This window comes from Pestalotiopsis fici, assembly GCF_000516985.1.
Source record: "Pestalotiopsis fici W106-1 unplaced genomic scaffold PFICI_Scf_2, whole genome shotgun sequence".
NCBI classification, from domain to species: domain Eukaryota; kingdom Fungi; phylum Ascomycota; class Sordariomycetes; order Amphisphaeriales; family Sporocadaceae; genus Pestalotiopsis; species Pestalotiopsis fici.
The window spans coordinates 4695550-4715492 of NW_006917092.1; the positions used below are offsets into that span (position 1 = coordinate 4695550).

The 19943-nt window shown below is 49.7% G+C and overlaps 9 protein-coding genes across 9 annotated transcripts; 4 read left to right on the top strand and 5 right to left on the bottom strand.

Annotated features, from left to right (window-relative positions):
* Positions 1-171: 171 nt before the first annotated feature.
* On the top strand, positions 172-963 carry PFICI_03595 (uncharacterized protein; the record flags this gene model as incomplete). The annotated part of the gene is made up of 2 exons (XM_007832176.1): positions 172-678; positions 748-963. 2 exons carry the CDS (start codon positions 172-174, stop codon positions 961-963), a joined length of 723 nt encoding a protein of 240 aa, XP_007830367.1.
* Positions 964-1202: 239 nt separating this feature from the next.
* PFICI_03596 (uncharacterized protein) lies at positions 1203-1715 on the bottom strand (the record flags this gene model as incomplete). The annotated part of the gene is made up of 1 exon (XM_007832177.1): positions 1203-1715. The coding sequence occupies one exon, from the start codon at positions 1713-1715 to the stop codon at positions 1203-1205; it is 513 nt and encodes a 170-aa protein (XP_007830368.1).
* Positions 1716-2103: 388 nt separating this feature from the next.
* On the bottom strand, positions 2104-2844 carry PFICI_03597 (uncharacterized protein; the record flags this gene model as incomplete). Its single annotated transcript, XM_007832178.1, has 1 exon — positions 2104-2844. One exon carries the CDS (start codon positions 2842-2844, stop codon positions 2104-2106), a length of 741 nt encoding a protein of 246 aa, XP_007830369.1.
* A 1485-nt stretch (positions 2845-4329) lies between these two features.
* Positions 4330-4635, bottom strand: PFICI_03598 (uncharacterized protein; the record flags this gene model as incomplete). The annotated part of the gene is made up of 1 exon (XM_007832179.1): positions 4330-4635. One exon carries the CDS (start codon positions 4633-4635, stop codon positions 4330-4332), a length of 306 nt encoding a protein of 101 aa, XP_007830370.1.
* A 1376-nt stretch (positions 4636-6011) lies between these two features.
* PFICI_03599 (uncharacterized protein) lies at positions 6012-7097 on the top strand (the record flags this gene model as incomplete). The annotated part of the gene is made up of 1 exon (XM_007832180.1): positions 6012-7097. One exon carries the CDS (start codon positions 6012-6014, stop codon positions 7095-7097), a length of 1086 nt encoding a protein of 361 aa, XP_007830371.1.
* A 1944-nt stretch (positions 7098-9041) lies between these two features.
* Positions 9042-10741, bottom strand: PFICI_03600 (Protein transport protein SEC61 subunit alpha; the record flags this gene model as incomplete). Its single annotated transcript, XM_007832181.1, has 3 exons — positions 9042-9117; positions 9180-10524; positions 10732-10741. The coding sequence occupies 3 exons, from the start codon at positions 10739-10741 to the stop codon at positions 9042-9044; spliced, it is 1431 nt and encodes a 476-aa protein (XP_007830372.1).
* A 1038-nt stretch (positions 10742-11779) lies between these two features.
* Positions 11780-13239, top strand: PFICI_03601 (uncharacterized protein; the record flags this gene model as incomplete). The annotated part of the gene is made up of 2 exons (XM_007832182.1): positions 11780-11854; positions 11944-13239. The coding sequence occupies 2 exons, from the start codon at positions 11780-11782 to the stop codon at positions 13237-13239; spliced, it is 1371 nt and encodes a 456-aa protein (XP_007830373.1).
* Positions 13240-13380: 141 nt separating this feature from the next.
* Positions 13381-14411, bottom strand: PFICI_03602 (uncharacterized protein; the record flags this gene model as incomplete). Its single annotated transcript, XM_007832183.1, has 2 exons — positions 13381-14270; positions 14333-14411. 2 exons carry the CDS (start codon positions 14409-14411, stop codon positions 13381-13383), a joined length of 969 nt encoding a protein of 322 aa, XP_007830374.1.
* Positions 14412-17690: 3279 nt separating this feature from the next.
* Positions 17691-19639, top strand: PFICI_03603 (uncharacterized protein; the record flags this gene model as incomplete). The annotated part of the gene is made up of 2 exons (XM_007832184.1): positions 17691-18351; positions 18408-19639. 2 exons carry the CDS (start codon positions 17691-17693, stop codon positions 19637-19639), a joined length of 1893 nt encoding a protein of 630 aa, XP_007830375.1.
* Between the last annotated feature and the right edge of the window lie 304 nt (positions 19640-19943).

Here is a 19943-nt window from a genome sequence, read left to right on the forward strand (position 1 = left end):
ACTTGGCAAAGGAGCCTCCTTCTGCCGAGGACCTATTCTACCAGTGATCTCAGTCATCTCCCAAGGATCTATCTGTACATACATTTCTTTCGCAAACCCGAAGGCCGGTCCTTGATCAAACATTCCTTTCGCCCATTTGTTCCATCTCTTACCTCTTTTAAAAACGTCAAAATGAAGGCTGCTACTGCTATTGCCCTGCTGCCCTCTGCGGCCCTGGGTCTCAACCTCTTCCGATCTGCACCCGCCGTGCTGCCCACCAAGACTCTCGGCCGCCGCGAGGACAGCTGGGGCGGCGCCGTCTCCCTGGGCCCGACCAAGTCGCGCATCACCAAGGCCGTGACCACCATTACGCCCGGCGAGGCCCCTTCGTCCCAGACCGGCGAGCTCTTCCTGTGGCCCGGCATGTCCAACGGCACCGGCGATCTCGTCCAGACCACGCTCGAGTCGTGGCCCGACAACAGCTGGTGCGGTGCCTCGACTGGCGAGTGGTGCATCCGCTGCTCCCTCTTTGGCTCCTTTGGCCAGCTCGATGGCGATTCGGCCCCCGTCTCGGGCGACATGAGCGTCGAGATCGTCTACGAGCTACAGAGCGACGGCACCACCTGGCTCCAGACCGCGACCGACGTTGCCACTGGCACTCAACTCAGCAGCTTCTCCTACGACAGCGGCCCGTACATGGTAAGATGAAACAATATCCTCATCCTAGAACGCTCAATTGGACATGAATGCTGACTTGACTCGTGACAGACTGGATACGGTACTGGTACCGAGTGCGACGGTGGCTGCACTGGCACGGTCGCTGCCCAGACCTACAAGAACACCGTCATTACGCTCTACGAGGCCGACTCCAGCTTTGGTGACACCATTGCTACCAGCCAGGGCGCCACTTACTCTGGTCTCACCAGCAGCGAGAGCGGCAAGGTCTGGACCATTGCTGAGATTGACATTCCTTCCATGTCCTAAGTGGTGACAGCATTACGAGCATTCATTTCTTGTATATATAACTCCAAATCAATGTGTCTATATCGATATCAGCTGTCTTCTGTATCTCGGGTGTTGTACAGATGAGTTGAAGTCGTGAAAGTGAACTTTGTTTTTTTTCTAACCTTGGAACAAATCACCCATGAAATTCCTCATCTGATCCGCTGGCTGAGCTTGACGACTTCAAAGGCAGCTCTAGATCCTCGGATCTTGGAGCTCCATCAAGCAAATGCCTTTGCAAACCGATCCAATCTTTCTTGAGGCCAGTAGTCCTTGCGATCGTAATACTCTGCCACTTGTGGCACGTCGCCATTCAGTAAAACCCATGGCTGCTTGGTGCTGGTGTAAATGTGCATCTCGGGCGCAAAGCCCCACGTATCCGGCTCATCCAGCGTGCCGACCCGGACAATCTTGAGGCGATCGCCAAGCCCGCCGTAATGGCTCCACACAGCGACGCGGCACGCGGGACACCGGGCAATGGTCTGCGGGTTGCCGGACGCGGCAGGGGTCTGAACGAGCTCTGGCTGCTGGGACTCTGGTACCAGGTGGACGAGGTGGCTCTCGTACATGGCGTTGAGCGCAAACGCGGATCCCGTCTCCCGCTGGCAGTACCGGCAGTGGCACGCGTGAATGTAGATAGGGCGCTTCGGCAGCGTGTAGCGCACTGCCCGACACGCACAGCCCCCGGAGAACGGCCCCTCGGGCTTGGCTGGCGCTATAGTATCATGAGCCATTTGGTCTCGACGTCCCGATGCACAACAAAAGAAGAAATGAACAATGATATGAAAAGCGAATATACACGAACGTGCTTTCGGGAAAGTTTGTGCAAGAATTGAAATCTGGCAGAGATGCATATCTATAATATTGATCTTGTGTAATGACGCAATCGTCCGCCATATGGTGCAACCTCCAACGATAAGCGTTAAACCCAGTACTCTGTAAAAACAAAATGATGCCCATTGGTGCCAGTTGTCAAGTGGTCACCGTGGTGGATATATAATTTTTCAAATGACACAAAATCAAACCAAACCTTCCATCTGTCCAATCTATTAAATGGGGGATAAGAGAAAAAGAAACCATTCTCAGATGCGTATGCCAATTGCCCATGTCGTCAAAGCAAGTTCATAGAATCGGCGGCCCATGACGTCGCTCGTCGCGCGCAAAGCCGTTCATGCGCAAGAGATGTCGAAACGCGCCATCGGCATCCTGGCAGTCGTCGCCATTGGCGCTCTCGACCTCGCAGTGCGGGTGCAGCCAGTACTTTGGTAGTTTTCTCGACCAACGCACCGCGCTGTTGGCATCACCATCATCGCCGCCGCCGCCGCCATCTTTGTGGTGGTGGTGTTGCTCATCGTTTAGGATCCACAGCTCCGTAATGTTGCTGGCGCAAATGGCGCGCACGGCCGACGTCTCGCTCGCGTTGGACGGAGAGATTTGCCCAAAGATCATGTTGGCGTGCTGCAGCGATCGAAACGCCACGCGCGGCATGCCCAGCAACCGCCTCCATATGGCGTCGCCGAACCCGTCGGCCGTGCCCGGCAGGAGCAGCAGAATGTCGTACTTGGGCGCAAAGTACGGGCCCTTGTCCCGGGACTCGGCCGTCATGGCGGCGCACGCGTCCGACGTCTGGATGCACCCGCCATCGGGATACTGCCGGTACTCGTTGGGGTGGCGCCGGTACTGCCGCATGGCGCACTCCTTGGCCTCGTGGCTGACGAGGAACAAGGGCGGCGTCGGCGCCTTTAGGATCTTGATGCCATCGCAAGTCGTGATGATGCGCTGCTGCGTATCAACGGCAAGCTCCCAGATACTGGCGCGAATCTCCGCCGGCAGGTAATTGAACTGGTGGAAGACTTGCGCCATGTGTCTTGAGGCGATGCGCGCGCCTTGTCGAACGAGCTTCGTTTATTTTCCTTCTTCTTTTTTGGTGGTCCTCGTCCTGCCGACGACCACTGCCATTATTGTAATTTCATTTCCATTGTTTTTCATGACCTTGGGCTCATATATGTTGGTGATGGCGTCTCCCTTTGCCTACATTCCTACATAGGAAGGTAGGTGGCCTATGTAGGAATGTAAGTGGCAGATAGCCGTGAAACACTGAGGTAAAGTGGGGTGTGGGTGTTGAGCTGCGTCAGCTCAATACTGTTGGGTCGTATGCGGCCGTAGGCAGAGTCACGTATCACATGCTGTAGTAGTACAAGCGCCACTGTCACTCGAGTTTGACAAGGAAGGATACAGCGTTAAATGAAACATAAAAGAAGAAAGCCCTACCGGACTTCCAGCTACTCCTGCGAAGGCCGATACTCGGCTGGCACCTCATGATAAAGCGTTGGGGGCAACGTCAATATGCGCACCTACGTGTACGCCAAGGCTGACGCGGCTGCTCATCTACAAGAGGCCAAAGCACAGATATAGGAAGGATACAAAGGCTTTGTCTAGAAAGGATCATCGCCGACGGGGCATGAGTAATGGAGCTGTCAGTCCGTTTGTCATTCGAAATGCCCGCTTTGGGACACGTCCATCTTCTTGAAACGAGTTCTATTGGCTGTTCTTCCATGCAAATTGCCATGGAAAATGCTATTATAAAGACGGAAAGCAACAGAATGTGGCACCTCAGGTTCGGAGAATTTGTGGCTCCCGGATAGATGCCGGTATGCAATGCACGTGGGGTACTAGATCTAATCTCATTCCGATTTCTCCTATCCATTACACTTGGTTTTACTTGTCCCTCCACTGTAGCTTGTCGTGCCATCCGCTCCTATTCTCCAGACTCCGGCTTTGCCGCATAGAGATGCACTGGAGCCGCTCGGGCTTGCTCATGATTTCCGATGTTTTCAAGCTGGGCAGAAATCAATTTGATCTGATAAACTACCTTGCGCCACCATTTGACCTGCCTTGCCCTCCTTTCGACCATTTGCTCCTATTTCATAAGCCTCTCTTGCGAATCGGCGATGCCTACTAGGTTAGCGATGACGGCTCATCCGCAATGAGACTCTTTAAGACAGGGCCGCGCTGCTCAGCTCGCTGTACTAGCTTGTCGACGAGGGCCCGGCGGTCTTTGACGTTCAGGCCAGTTAACTCCACAAGAATATTCACTACTACTGTTTTGTCTCATTGGACATGCTGGGAAGTTTTTCTTCTCATTTACGACAGCCTCGATGATGAGCTGACCATAAATACATAGATTTCCTCCCAGCAAGCTTTTCTCGTTGTCTAATATCGATTCGTAGCTTCCTCCCGTCACCTCTCCCGTGAATCGGTACGCATTCTCAAATCACCTCCTCTGGCTGCAATAGCCTCTCCCATCCTCGCCGCCTTACCACGCGTAGGCGCGCAATCGGAGAAGCTTTACTCGAAATCGATTTCAAGTTTCTCTGCATTCTGAACCCTTTCATCGTACTGCTCGACCCACTTTGTCCGAGTGTCTTCGTCCCGGTGCTCAAAGAGTTTATCCCCATCGCAACCACCCGCACTGACTAGCTCCGCGTACTCCTCGATTTCCGGAATGTCATTGCGAATCTTAGCAAGTGTCTTGTTTTCGCCTCCAAGGATTCCCTCTAGGGCTTCAGTAATATCCTTAGCCATACTATTAAGTAGTGAAACGACCTGGCTTTCGGTCTTCCCGGTGAAAGCCTCTGTTGCGCTTTTAGTCATGGTGTTCAACTTGAATATTGTAATACTGAAGAAATGTAGTCGTCTGCTGAGCGATAGACCTTGCTTGCCATGGTGTTTCTTGTTGTGATGGAATGTCAGATGAAGATAGGGTCAACTATCCTCGGGAAATCTGTTTATACTCAGATATACAGGGCGTTATTCAGTAGCCCACACGACCTTCACCTACCAGATTGACGCATTCGTCAATATCAGAAGCACCTCCTGAGTCACAAGATGCCAATTGTAGAGCTTTGGAGAAAGTGCGCATTGTCTATCCCATCTCCTTCCGGCCTGTGTTTGGACGATGTCAAGTTGATTTCCGTAGTTGATATCCGTATTCGTACGATGTAGCAAACCGTTTCAGTGCTAACAACGTCTATGGCCATTGTTTTACTGCCGATTCTGGCGATTTGAACAAAATCGAAATCATTGTTGGCGTTTCTTATTGTGTATTTGTTATTCAGTCATATTAGAGTAATTGGGATTGCCGACGAATCCGGACATCGTCCCTCTCGTTTAGTACGTCACCAGAGCATATAATTCCGTTTTCTCCAAATCTAGGAACGACCTCTTTGAAAAGCTGTTGACTCCCGGCATGATACAAGATCATGAGACTGAACGCAGCCACAAATCAAGGGATGGCTCAGCTTTCTGTTGAGTGTCAACCAACTGTATCACGTGTCACAGGACGATTCCTGTAGCACACAGTGATAACTCAATCTTATTGAACATTCCATAGCTTAAGATATGGTGAGGAGTTTCAAGGTACTGACGTTTTGTTCAGATTTCGGAAAGCTGGCTACAATGACATTTCCTTGATTTGGGCAGAAAATATAGTTGAGAAAGCAGTCACTAAAAAGTTTGGATACTATCTAGGCCAAAATCCAATAGCCCAGTCTCCTACCTATCAGGATGAAGAGAGACAAAGGAGAACTTGCATTTGACTCAGAGCTTCACCAGTTCCTCTTATTCCGATACCCCTTTCTCTTATCTTTCTTGTATATGAGACGGAGCGAAACGGCTGTGAGCACCAGATCCTAGAATTTTATGTTTCTACGAGGCGTTACCATGGACTGTTGCTGATAAGAAAGGCAGGGGTTGTTAGTTTGCTTCAGAGTCTGCCTTGACGGTTTTGCTTCAATCTCTCTCATATTATAGGCCGGTAAATCCGGATATCATCACGAAAACCGTGAGCAGCTACATAATCTATGCCTACGCTGAATGAGTTATTCAACGAATGGTAGCCTAGGCCTCGAAGGAACCACTAATTATTCGTGCTGAGCAATGTAATGCCTTTGCGTTATGTCGCACCCCTGTCGGAGTCCCTGCGGCTGTCGGATTTGCCAGACTTGCTTAACACTACCTCCGATACAACAATGTACAAGACCGCACCTATGGAGAAACAACTCCTGTGCAAGATCCAAATATCTTTCGTCCCGCAATATATCAATACCAAAAAATCGCCCAGTTTCTCAAGCGCTCATATAGAGATGCGGCCCTTGTCCTACTTCCTACCATTTAGCAACAAGCCAAATTTCAATCCATTGACCGACATTCCAGACTTGAGCCGACGGGTTTGCCTTGTCACAGGTGGTAACTCTGGTCTTGGAGAGGCTACCCTTGCCGCACTGGCCCAACACAACCCACAAAAGCTCTATCTCGGGGCACGATCACGCCCAAGAGCAGAGGCAGCGGTCGCTCGCATCAGGGCAACGTTAAAAGCGGCCGAGAAAGCCAACATAGAGATTCTGGACCTTGACCTGTCGAGTTTCGAGTCAGTGAAGGCTGCTGCGGCCAAAGTGAACCTTGAGGCCGAACGCCTAGATGTGCTTCAGCTAAATGCTGGCATCGGTCTTGTGCCGTACGCCACATCGACGGATGGCTACGAAACGCAGTTCGCGACAAACTATCTTGGTCACGCTTTATTGACGCAGCTTCTCCTGCCCAAGCTGCTGCAGACTGCGGCGCGTCCCGACTCCGACGTCCGAGTCGTGGCTGTATCTTCAGCCCTGCACAGCCGTGCAGCGCCAGAGGGCATCCTATTTGATGAGCTAAAAACGTCAATGGCGAACCGTGACGGTGTGACGCTCTATGCACAGGCCGCTCTCGCCAAGACGCTCTTCGCACATGAGCTGGCCAAGAGATATCCGCAAATCAAGTCAGTATCGCTCCAGCCAGGTGGTGTTAGGACCGGCATATGGGATGGAGAAAAGGTAGTGCACTGGCTTCCATGGTATTTCGTCGTCAGACCCATTGTCTGGTTGACGGGAGTGTCGAGCGAGGAGGGTGCCAAGACACAGCTTTGGTGCAGCTTCAGTGAAGACGTCGAGAGCGGCCGGTACTACCAGCCTATAGGTCAACCTGGTGAGGAGGGGAAACTCACGCGCGACAATGCGCTGGCGGCAAAGCTTTGGGATTGGACAACAGGGGTTCTACAGGGATCGGGTTCCCAATGGCCATAAGGCAATGGAAAGTCCAATGTCAGGAGTATGTGCTCGTCTAAGTCGAATTACGTGTAGAGATTCGTTGTTACTGAACTGACGGTAATGTTATTGCGGGTACCGATAATTCCCATAGAAAGTGGACTAAGATCAAACCCCAGACCATGTATTTTGTATGATTTTACTCTCCACACCTTTATTCATGTCTCTATGCCTCTCTTGTCAGCCATCATTCACTGTAAATTTGATTCTATTCTTATTTTTGGAGCTTTGGACACTTGACACTATCCACCTTTGGTCTCGAGTAGAATGAGGAATGTTTAGGAACTAGATAATCCAAACAGGGTACCGATAAAGACAAGGTAATGTTCAACAGTTTTATTTATAGATTTGACGAGAGTCCTCACATTTTTCCAAGGTTTCACAATCCACTTGATGCAAAAGCCTCCAATGACGAAACACGCCCAAATCGGGACACAACGCGTATCACTCAAATGGACGTTTATTTTGCGCAGCCACAGCCAATTCAAGCATATTGATAGGTGGCAGAGAGAACCCCGTTATTCATGTGCGCAACCCTTACTCTGTACATAGAAATTGGAGCTAATTGTGTTGTGGGTGAAGAGCCCATGTCAAGACCAGAGCTACCAAGCAAGATACTCGACATGAAGTGGGATCCGACAAGTCGTGACCATCTTCAGCCTTCCACAGCTGCCGGCACCAGATACAACGTCAATATAATTCCCCACCGCCAGTTCTTGTCGACACGGATATCATATCAAGCCTATTTCAAGAACTTCCCATCTTATTCAGCGGCTCACAATTTTGAGAGGAGTGTTACTCGGTATGGACAAGATCCATGAATAGAGGTGAGGGTCTCCTGATGATTCTAGATTAGGCGCACAATCTCGGATATAGTTTGACGAAAAGGCCCCCGCTGCCTGAACGACATGGATATGGATGGCTTTTACATGTTCGAATTGATCATGAAAGGAGAACAATTTATCGACAATGCCCTTTCCGATCATACAAGGAAGTTGAGATGGCCTTGGCTGGAATGATCAAGGCGAAGTTGGACAGATATTCAAGAAAGACCTCTTCGTTACTTCCCCAGTCACTCTTTCAAAGTTTTCTCCAAAATACCATATTCTAGACTTTAACAACCTAGTGGACAAGGCAATGCCGCACGACGCGCTGACTGAGGAAGTCATCAAGCAGCCAATGAGCAAACTCACCTTGATGTTTCCGCCTCCAGATAGTCCTATTGTCCGCCCTCCTTGCTCTAACTACGCGGTCTCGTGCCCGACGATGAACAGCCACGAGCGCCTACAAGAAATGTTCCACGCCCGACGGCGGGAGGTCGACCGGCGAAAAGAAGTCGTCAGCACGGGCCGGATTCTGGCCGCTCGCCTTAGCTGTCACGTCACAAGAATGCCCAAGCTCGCAAGGTCCGTCCGTCAGAGTATTATGTGTGTACGACGCCACGCTGGAGAGTGCCGAGGAAGACCTAAAAACTAGAGTGAGACTGTACAACAAGGCCAAGGAAAGACCAGTGGAGAATAAGTAGTCTCACAGAGGATCCCATAGCTTGACATCATCCATGGATATTGTCGATGATGCTTGGCAAAAGGGTCGTCATAATGCACTACAGGTTTGCGAGTCACCAAAGTCTAGCGAGTTTGTAATTATACAGAGGTTTTAATTCCTAACTGGAGACACTGTGTGAACGTGTACACTATGTCTCCCGTGCGCAGTAGCACTCGTCACCAATTATGGGCCACGGCGAGACAAGACCAGACAGAAGCCACCTATATGCACGCTTGCCTTCCTGTTACGTAAATGCACTTTTATATTTTTCCCTTTACATTGTACACTCGATGGCCCACCATCGGATTTTCGTGACGTGTTCACTGGTCGAGAATATGTAGTTGTTGGTATCGGACCGGAGGGAGATCATTCGGATAACTAGCCCATGATCATGCCCTTCATACCAGCAAGGTCACCTTCCTTGGCTGCAATCTCGAAGTAGCCATAAATGATGCTGCAGAGAAACAATTAGTTATTTTGTTCTTTTGAGGAAAAGAGTCTTTGAAAGTAACTTACGTGACAGCGAGAAGGGTACCGGTACCGGAGCCGAGAGCTCCCATCAGGTCGCTAGCAACCGAGAGCGCACCAATGCAGGCACCACCAAAGGCGGCGGCAGTGGGAATGATGCGCTTGAGCTCACGGTACATGCTCTGGTCACGGTGACCAGCCATGACAAGACCCTGGTCCTTGAGCTGCTTGGCAACGTCGCGAGGGCTGGAGCCAGACACCTCAATCCAAGTCTTGGAGAAGATGGCGCAGGCAGTAAGCATGTAGGCGATGTAGACAGCAGTGTGGATAGGGTCGAGGAGAGCATCCTTGAAGTTCAAGGGAGGAGACATGTAGTAGACGAGGCCAGAAACGGCGGAAAGCTGGGCAGAACCCTCCTTGGCCTCCCAGACACCGAAAAGCTGGACGAGAAGGTTCTCGGAAAAGCGAGAGTAGAGCATCTGGCTGATCAGGAAGATGTTCGAGGACAGAGCCGACTGCAGCATGATGGGCATGTTGGAGGTGTAGAACAGACGGACGGGGTAGGAGCCACGAGCACCACGCTGGCGGTTGGACTTGACGGGAATCTCGACGCGGAAGCCCTGGAGATAGATGACAGCAGCGAAGACGGCGAGAGTAGCGAGCAAGTTCATGATGTTGGGAAGGTTCTGGCGGTAGAAAGCCTCCTGGAGAGCACGCTGCTTGTTGGGCCAGGTCATGAGAAGGTGGAAGAGGGCAATGACGGCACCCTCGAACTCGGGACCACGACCAGTGTTAATGGAGGTGGGAGAGAAAGCCTTCCACATGATGGACTCGCAAATGTTGGTGGCAATGAACAGAGAAATACCGCTGCCCAGACCGTAACCCTTCTGGAGGAGCTCATCGAGGAGAATGACAATCATGCCAGCAACAACGAGCTGCAGGACAAGGAGGAAGACGATACCAGCACCGAGGTCGCTGGGCGGGCCGTAGAGACCGCTGAAGACGTAGACAGTGGCAGTACCGGCGGAGAGAATGAAGGCAAACAGCTTCTGGGCAGTCTGGTAGAGTTCACGGTCGGACTTGAGGTCGAGGTTGACGTCGATCATGTGGGTTCCAGCGAGGAGCTGGAAGACCATACCGGAGGTGATGATGGGCGTGATACCAAGCTCCATAAGCGTACCGCGGTTACTCGCCATCATCATGCGCAGCCAGTAAAGAGGATCAGAGGTATCGGACGAGACGATACCGTAGAGAGGCATCTGGCTCATGACCAAGAAGATGAGCAGGGTAAGACCAGTCCACATCAACTTTTGGTTGAAGGGAATCTTGGTCTCGGGCTGCTGCACCTCTGGCAGAAAGGCCACGAATGGCTTGACGAGGTCGAGGAATCGTACTGCAAACGAGGGAAGCGAGTAAGCATTGTGGTCTCCAGCATCTCAATGGCTTCAAATGACAGGGGAAAGCGCGTCGCAAAGGTCCTCGCAAGTCTCTGAAGCTTCAAAGGCCGCTACAGAGCCGGATGCGATGCACAGAGAGGCAAGATTGCTTTTGGGTTTTTGGTGGTGATTGGGACCTCGATGGGGAGGGGATTTGGACTTACAGCTCGACATGGTGGCGATGCGTCTGTGGGAAATACTATAGAGTAAAAGTTAAGAAGGAAGAAGAGAAGAAGAAACCCGCTCACAGCGACACCTGTTGCGTTCCCAATTGAAAAAGAAGCAGGGAGAGTCGCGAGATGCCGATGTGCCTTTAAAGAGTGAGGAGGTAGAAAGGAGAGGACAGAAAGGCTACGTCGCGACTAGCAGCACGAGGTTTAGTATGGGCTGGGCTGGTGCTGGGCTGGGGTTTGGAGGCCATGAACAGATCTGGCTTCAATTAAAAAATAGTGAGCCCCAGTCGGGTCCCAGTCCCTGGTCGCCAATGGACCATGCCTAAAGCGAAAGCCACAGGCAGTTTTGGCGGCTCCCTTCTCCCCCAAATTGACGATGTGTCCCCTTTCTAAGGGTGCTCCAAATATGTGGAGATGCACGTGACTCGCAAGTCAGCCTCCAGCTCCCACCAGCCAGCAGCAGCTAATGGCACTGGGCAAACTGCTCAGACCCTTGAAAACGTGGAATCGGAGCTCTGAGCTTCGGCAAGCTTCTGGCTTCCATGGGATTCATCCAATCCTTGAGACATTTTCTTTGCGGAGATCCATCGGATGCTTGCGATTTAAGCTCAACGCCCCAAGCTGAAGGAACCTTCTCAACCGCGCACCCTGTCGGATTCCTTGCAGGTTATTCCGTCCCGTTCTGCCCCAATACTGGACTTGTCCGATTTTGAGCCTCAACCGTCAGTGCACTGTGTCCTGAAAAAAAGCATCCTAACCCTGGATTCTCATTGGCTGCATTTCTTACCAAGGGTCCTTTTGCCTTTTTGCCATGCTAATTTTGGCGCCAATTGTTTGTTGTTGAAGGATCTCAGAAGATCGAGACGTGGACAGAGAAGGCCGGAGAACCAGCAAGACGTTTCCTGTTATCGTGTGACTCTTTTCTTTACCGGCAATCGTGTCTTAATTCATGTTTAGACGCTGCAGTGTATTTGGTCATTTTGCACTGCAGCAACCAATTTTGGCTTGTAAATTGTCCAGGGTCCGCAATGTCGCCAGCATGTCTTCAAATCGCCAAAGTCCAAAGGAGCCCCTTGTGGCGATCATGGGCACCACCGGCACGGGAAAGTCAGATGTGAGTCAATGTTACTATACTCCTAATGATACACTTGTTCTTGCCACTATAAATCCATTGGAACCATTTGAGTCTGATTAAATGTTTAGCTCGCGGTAGACTTGGCCGTCAGGTTCAATGGAGAGATCATCAATGCAGATGCTATGCAGATGTACAGGGGTCTACCAATCATCACCAACCAAATTTCTGATGAAGAGCAACGCGGCATTCCGCACCACCTGCTAGCCATGGTCGATGTTGATGAGCCAACCTGGACAGTCAGCGTTTTTGTCAGGGAAGCCAGCAAGCTTATCCGTGAGATTCGCAGTAGGGGCAAGTTGCCCATCGTTGTAGGCGGGACGCACTACTATATCAGCTCTCTTCTTTTTGGCAACAGTCTTGTAGACTCACCAGATGAGAACGATGAATCAACATTCACAGCACAGTTGGAAATCGAGAAAATGCATCCGATCCTTGCGGGCCCGACAGAGAACATGCTTGAAAAGCTCAAGGAAGTTGACCCAGTCATGGGCGCCCGGTGGCATCCCGAGGACAGGCGCAAAATCAAGCGATCCTTGGAGATCTTTCTGACCACCGGGAAAAGAGCCTCAGACATATATCAAGAGCAACAGAGAGCAAAGGGAGCTGCAGATTCCGAGAATACATCCTGGGATGCCCTGATGTTCTGGGTCTATGCAAACCCAGACATTCTCAAAGAACGCTTAGAAAAGCGAGTGGACAAGATGGAGCAGAATGGCTTGATAGGTGAAGTGAGAACGCTTCATGAACACCTTCGTATGAAAACTGCTGCAGGAGTTGAAGTTGACCGCACCCGTGGTATCTGGCAATCTATTGGTTTCAAGCAATTCGAGTCATTCCTTTTGGCTGAGGACAATGGCGAGGACATAAATACCTTGGATAAGCTAAAAGTTGAAAACATGGAGTTGACCAAGATTGCAACACGCCAGTACGCAAGGTATCAACTCAGATGGCTTCGCCTCAAGACCATTCCCGAGCTAAAACACCATGGTGCGCTCGACTACCTGTATCTGCTGGACAGCTCACTGGCATCAGATTTCGCCCCCAATGTATTGATACCCGCCTCGAATATCATGGAAGCGTATCTTGACGGGTGTGCACTTCCAAAGCCTGCATCCGTCTCTAAAACCGCCAAAGAAGTTCTTTCCACATATGCTGCTCAAGATACATCAAACAAGCCAAAGGCCGAAGCAAGGCTTTGTGAGGTCTGCAACATGACACTTCAGACAGAAGATCAATGGAACAAGCATGTCAACGGCCAACGCCACCGTCGTGGCTTGAAGCACAAAAGTCGCACGGCTCTCATGGCCACCCATCAGGCAAAAGCTGCTCAAGCTGAAGACACTGAGACTGCCATTGAGAGCTGATGCAAGTCTTGTAATCAATTGTTGCAATCTTTGTGGTATTTGGGTCAATTTTTCAACAGCTACAGCGTCCTCGTACATGCTATTTGTGGAAACACGACCATATCATTACCTCGTCAACGCCACAAATTATACCGCTAAAGCCTAGCCCCAAAACTTGGGGTCTTGAAGCCATTCCCACACCATGGAGTTTCCCTTGTCTGTGTTACTTGTCGCCAGACCTCGCTTCGGATCAAGATCCGGGCCGGGGTCATTCACAGCCTTGACTGGCCTAACAAATTTGCTCCCAACCTCCAAAATGGTACCTCCTGGCTCTTGTTGTACACATTGGAGCATTGCTTCGGCCACTTCTTGAGGCGTCACCCAAGCATCTTGTCCCTCATTGACATTGACGAGCTTCTCTGGATGATCCGTCCACAAAGGCGTCTTTACAACACCTGGGGCGACAGCGGTGACGGAAATACCGACATCTGCGACTGGTGCTAGACACCTCACAAAGCCCGAGATGGCATGTTTGGTAGCACCGTAGATGGGAGCTCGGAAGACTGGGAGTTGACCTGCAACCGACGAGATGTGAATCACGCGCTTGGGATTTTGCAGCGACACCGGCTTCGGGGTGGGGAATTTGGAGTTGGCCGACGGCCGGGGATGCAGCCAATGCGACATGGCGAGCTGTGTAGCCCGGATCGGATGCGTGAGATTGATATCAAGCAGCGCGTATCGGTCGCCGTCGGGACTGTCTCTACTTTCTGATGACCCAGGAGGGTGCCAGAACGATGACCAATGCGGTTCATAGACGCCTGCTCCGGGGCAGAGAATGTCAAAGTCACCAAACTGGGCCAATGTGAACTCGAACATGCGCGTGATGTCTGCCCACTTGGTAACATTGGTCTCAACGAAGACTGCCCGAGGGCCTTCTTTGTTGGCCTCGTACTTGGACACGAACTCGGCTGCCTCAGGACGGAGAGCCAAATCGGCTAGCACGACATTGCAGTTGAGGGATACCAGAAGCTTTGCAAACTCCAGGTTGATTCCTACATCACATACCAAGTTAGCCATTGAAGATCTATCATGCCAAGAGCTGGGACATCTCTACCTGACCCAGCTCCAGTCACTATAGCTGTTTTGCCATTCACCGAGAATGGCTGAGAGCTGGAGATGTCGTCTGTAGTCATGTCCTCGATGAAGCAGTAGGGTTAACAGAAGCAGGAAGAAGTTATCGACGATGACTACTGCAGATACTGCTACGATTGTCAAGTAGACTTATCTACTTGATTTCATGCATCAGCGAATCTAGATCCAGATATAGCATAGCAGACATTGATAAAGCATTCTCTAGACCCCTCCCCAACGCCCGGGAAGAGCTCCGATCACAGGACTCGGACAGTTGATCGACCGAACAATTGTGACCTGAAGCTTATAGGACCTCCTTGGTTTCCCCATAACCTCCCGAGTTCCGTGGGAGCGGGGACATGTCTAACGTGATTTGGATTCTTATACACTTCTTCTTGACGAATAAACGACCTGGAATCCCACCCGTTCGCCACTCAAAGTTTCGGTAGCCTAGAATGGAAACCAATGTGCTGTCACACAATAGTGCTCGTGATAAATGGTGCTTCTACGGGGTCACTGTGAGAAAGGGATTTTTTCTACACATTTCCTTGGTAGGTAATTTTTCGGCCAAAATTCCGAAACCGGCAATTTTGGCGACGGGAAGTCCTGGTGGAGACTTGATCAGTTAAACATTAGCAACACATCTTCCTCTGCATTACATCTGTATCCAACAGCTGCACACCTTTTATGACAAGTGCTTGCTATCGTGAGGTTACTAGTATTTGATTCAAAAGTATTCAAATGGAATGCCAGGATTGTAGCAATTATTTTATGAAAACTGGTTGCTATGTGAGAGTCACCGGCTGGCTATTAGCGTGGGCGCACCTCGCAATATAGCACTTCTAAAGCTGGCTTTTTGCGGGGAAACGAGGAGGATTGCAAGGGAAGCTCATATGCATGTAGCCAAGTTACCAAGGCCAGCAAACTCCAACGATTCCTTCGTGAAGCGATAGTGTTTTTTTTTTCCCCCTCCCTTTGGCGCATCGGGTTCCCACTCTTGGTATGCCGCACAGATCCAGCTGCGCGAGAATAGTCAATTTCATATCATCTGCCTTGAGGCGGGGGTCGTAGAAGCGATCAAAGTGGAAACGTACTTGGTACACTACTCAAATAGACAAAGAATGGATCTACTGGGGAACTGCACAACACGTCACTCAACGGAATAATGATGGATCTCTATGCTGTTCTCTAGCATTACTCAATGGTCAAGCTTTGCGAATCAAGTCATTGATCGAGTACCGAGATTTCATCAAGACCCGGCATGGCTTATCGACGCCCAGTATTGCCTTCAACGTTGCTTGTGTGGCCTGTATACATAGGTACGGTAGGCAGCATAAGCATTGTCATCTCAATCCAGCGCAAAAAGACCTATGATCGGACAACTATACATAAAACTGCACGCAGCTCAACCCCGCTTCTAGGCTGGCATATTTGAGGATGCTTGTATTTGTACTATCATGAATGTTTATTTCCCAATGAATCCGGTCGGCCGAATAGCACGTTGTATCAACGCCATCCCGCAGTATACGCCACCTTTGTATGTGGGGGAGGCGGGGATGCCCCAGAGCGGGTGCCATTACCCCCAAATCTACTCCAAATTCATGCTTCACTCAGCCGGTTTGCGGAGGGAACACGCATTCTTATAGGGTACAGTGGGGTATCAATTTTACTCGGTCCACCCATTTAAAAAGTCGCGTTACGCGTGGTATACGCGATTTACACCTTTTTTTTTTTTACCATAATACGTTTAAAATAGCCGATAAACTAGACGAAATCTTAAATCCCATTTTACGGGATTAAAAGCCCGGTATAGATTTTTCCCCGAAAAAAAAAGCCTTTGCGTTAGGGCTACATTATAATAGAATATCTTAACGCGAAGTCGCGCGTCGCTTTCGTACCAGCCGCTTTTTTATTTAACGCTAGAAAAACTAGCTCAAATTTTACAAATCTTTTTTAAAAAAACCTAGTAAAGGGCGTAAAGGTTTTACGGACCGTTAGCGACGTAGCATGCTTATAATTTGCAAAAGGAACCGTAACGCGTCGTAGAAAGATATAATCCGAGGTTTACTTTTTAATATATCTAAATCTACGGTGCGACGGCAATTTTAAAAGGAAAAACTCCGGAAATAGAGGTCCTAAAAAAGAATCCTATTATCCAAAAAGGACGCTAGGGCTAGATATGCCTTTGCATATTAGGGATTATAAAACCTAAACGAGGTGAAGGCGGTACGTGTATATAAAGTTATCGACGCGCTATAGCTAATAATATAAATAATTTACTCCGACGAGTTTTTTTGCCAAAACTCTTCTTCGAGCCTAATCGCGTAGGTTTTTCGTTACCCGAGCGAGAAATTTAAAAAGGAATTTGTAAACCTTAAAAACCATATTAAAGCCAATATTTCCATTATAGTTTAGGGGTCGATTTAGGCCGAGAAAGTATATAGTATAAATATAGGCAAACGCAGCCTATTAATAATAATAACCCGGGACTTAACGCCCGGTTTTAAGGGAAGGTAACGTAGATTTATTTTGTAAAATTATTAAAAGTGCTTAAAGGAAAGTTTTCTACCGTGGTATAAAAATTAGCAGGTGTTCTAGCAGGATAATACCCTTATTTATAAATCGGATTTTATAAAGCAGTGGTTCCTTTAATACGGTATAGCTATTTACGAAGGCTAGCCATTATATAGCCTAAATTTTAACCCCATCGAATAAATATGGATAACACTTAAAAAAAACCTTCGCAAGATATTCCCAGAGCTCTGGGACCTTAAGAAAAATATAATAAATACAAAGTATTTTACCATTTATTTGCATGCGGCGTAGGAGGCAATTCTAAGCAGTTATATTATTAAATTAATTAATTCTATAGAAAAACGGCTTACCGCCGTAAAGCTGGCGCGTGGATAGTATACTGGATTTTAATCTGCATAATAAAAGGACGCGATATATAGTATTTTTTTGTTTTTACTATAGAAATTAATAGAGTTCTGTATAAGCGAAGTCGTGCATGCATATATAATCGGGTGGCTGGGAAATGGGGTGGACCGAGTATTTCTGGGACCCCATTGTAGATCTGTCAATTGTCTTTGAAGAAGCAATGGCCAAGGTGGAGCTTTGTGGAGATGTTGAACACTAATAAGGTCATGTTCGGCGAAGTGATGTCGGTGCAGGACTGCCCCGAAAGACGCCCGCATCATCCAGCTGGAGACAAGAAAGTTTTGGCTTAAACACAATCACCTGCTCTCGAATTCATCTCAAATCTTCCAGACTACACTCAACATTACTTCGCGGTATCAATCAACACTGTATTACTTCACTCAATATCGAAGAACACAGCCATGGGTGAAAACGTGATCGATGACGCAGCTCAGTGCACGTTGAAGACTCTGACCGATGAGCGTGTAGAGCCTGGCTCGTGCAACATATCTCCTGCGAAATACCCTGCCACGATCGAGACCGATGGACTGTCGCTCGAGGATGTGGCCAAAGACACATTGAGCAAGATCAATGCGGCCCTCGAGAATAAAGACTACGCCTCTTTGGCCAATTTGTTCACCGACGCCTCATTCTGGCGCGATCATCTCTGTCTGACTTGGGATCTGAGAACGCTACAAGGGCCCGCCAAGATCCTCAATGTCCTCCAAAAAGAATGCCGGGTGACCAAATTGTCGCTCGATTCGGCCTTGCCTCACCGGGCACCTCAGTGCGCTCCCCTTGATACCGCCGGCAAAGTCAATACTATCATGTTTTTCATTTCTGTATCAACCACGGTCGGAGAAGGCAGGGGACTCGTTAGGTTGACGCAGTCGAACGGAGACTGGAAGGTCTTGACCATCTATACGAGCTTGAAATCCTTGTCTGGGGTAGATGAGCCGCGAGGTCGAAATCGACCGTACGGCAAAGAGCGTGGTGTTCGGGGCGCCGAGTCCAAAAACTGGTTCGAAAAGCGAATTGCAGAAAAGAACTTTGAAGAAGACGACCCGACTGTGCTGATCATTGGTGAGTTGCTCTTGATATCCAATTGCATCAATCCTAGCGACTGACAAGTCTGGCAGGCTCCGGCCAGGGTGGCCTCACAGCTGCTGCCCGTTTGAAAATGGTGGGTATCAAATCTCTCATGATTGACCGAAATGCGAGAGTTGGAGACAATTGGAGGAAGCGATACCAAAGTCTAGTACTTCATGATCCCGTCTGGTTTGACCATCTGCCGTACATCAATTTTCCCGATACATGGCCCATCTTCACACCCAAGGACAAGCTTGCCGATTTCTTTGAGGCTTATGTCTCGCTCCTCGAGTTGAATGTCTGGACAAGTACAGAAATGAAGTCATCTTCATGGGACGACAGCGCCAAACGTTGGACTGTCACAGTTGAACGACAGGTAGGCGACAAGAAAGAAACACGCACCTTTCACCCACGCCACATTGTTCAAGCTACAGGCCACTCGGGCATGATCAACTTTCCCACAATCAAAGGCGTGGAGCAATTCCAGGGCCGTCTATGCCACAGCTCCCAGTTCACCGGCGCGGTCCCCAACTCGCAGGGCAAGCGCGCCGTGGTCATTGGGTCTTGCAACTCGGGCCACGACATTGCCGAGGACTTTTACAAGGCCGGCTACGACGTGACCATGGTGCAACGCTCCTCCACCTGCGTTGTTTCCTCCGAGACCATTGTCCAGACGGCTCTCCAGCCGCTCTTTTCCGAGGACGGACCGCCGGTAGAGGATGCCGACATCATCATGTGGGGTCAGGTCGCTGCCTACCACAAGTCGCTCTCCCAGGAACTCGCCGTCATCCAAAATGAAAGGGACAAGGAAACACTCTTGGGCCTGCAAAAAGCCGGTTTCGCAGTCGACTCGGGACCCAGTCGGGCGGGACTTTTATACAAGTACTACCAACGTGGCGGCGGCTACTACATTGATGTTGGAGCCAGCCAGCTCATTATTGACGGCAAGATCGCCATCAAGCATGGGCAAGAAGTCGAAGAGATTTTGAAAGACGGCATCAAATTCGCTGATGGGTCTATTCTACCCGCAGACGAAATCATCTTCGCTACTGGCTACCAAAATATGAGGACGCAGGCTAGAGCCATGTTTGGTGATCAGGTCGCCGACAAACTGAAGGATGTTTGGGGCCTTGATGAAGAGGGCGAGTTCAGAGCCATGTGGCGACCCAGCGGTCATCCTGGATTTTGGTACATGGGCGGCAATCTCCCCCTTTGCAGGTATTTCTCACAGTGTCTGGCGCTGCAAATAAAGGCATACGAAATTGGCCTTGTTAGCTATTAGTATCTTAGCCAATATGGACCCATGGCATTCGTTGCGTAGGGGACTGAACCTCTCGGTAATCGGCAAATCCTGTATAGACAAAGCAGCTGCATTGCTTGAGTTTATACGAAATAGCAATACCCCCCTCGCACGAGTTCTCCATTTGCATGCTGTCTTGGCTGTCCCAAAGGTGACTTGATGCTGATGCAGCAGCAAAAAGAAGATGGCTGGCAAAAGACAAGGTAGGCAATGCGCCGTTGTGACCTGACTCAATACGTGATCAAGGAACACTCGCTTGCCTCTCAATGCGACCCTGTCATGCGGG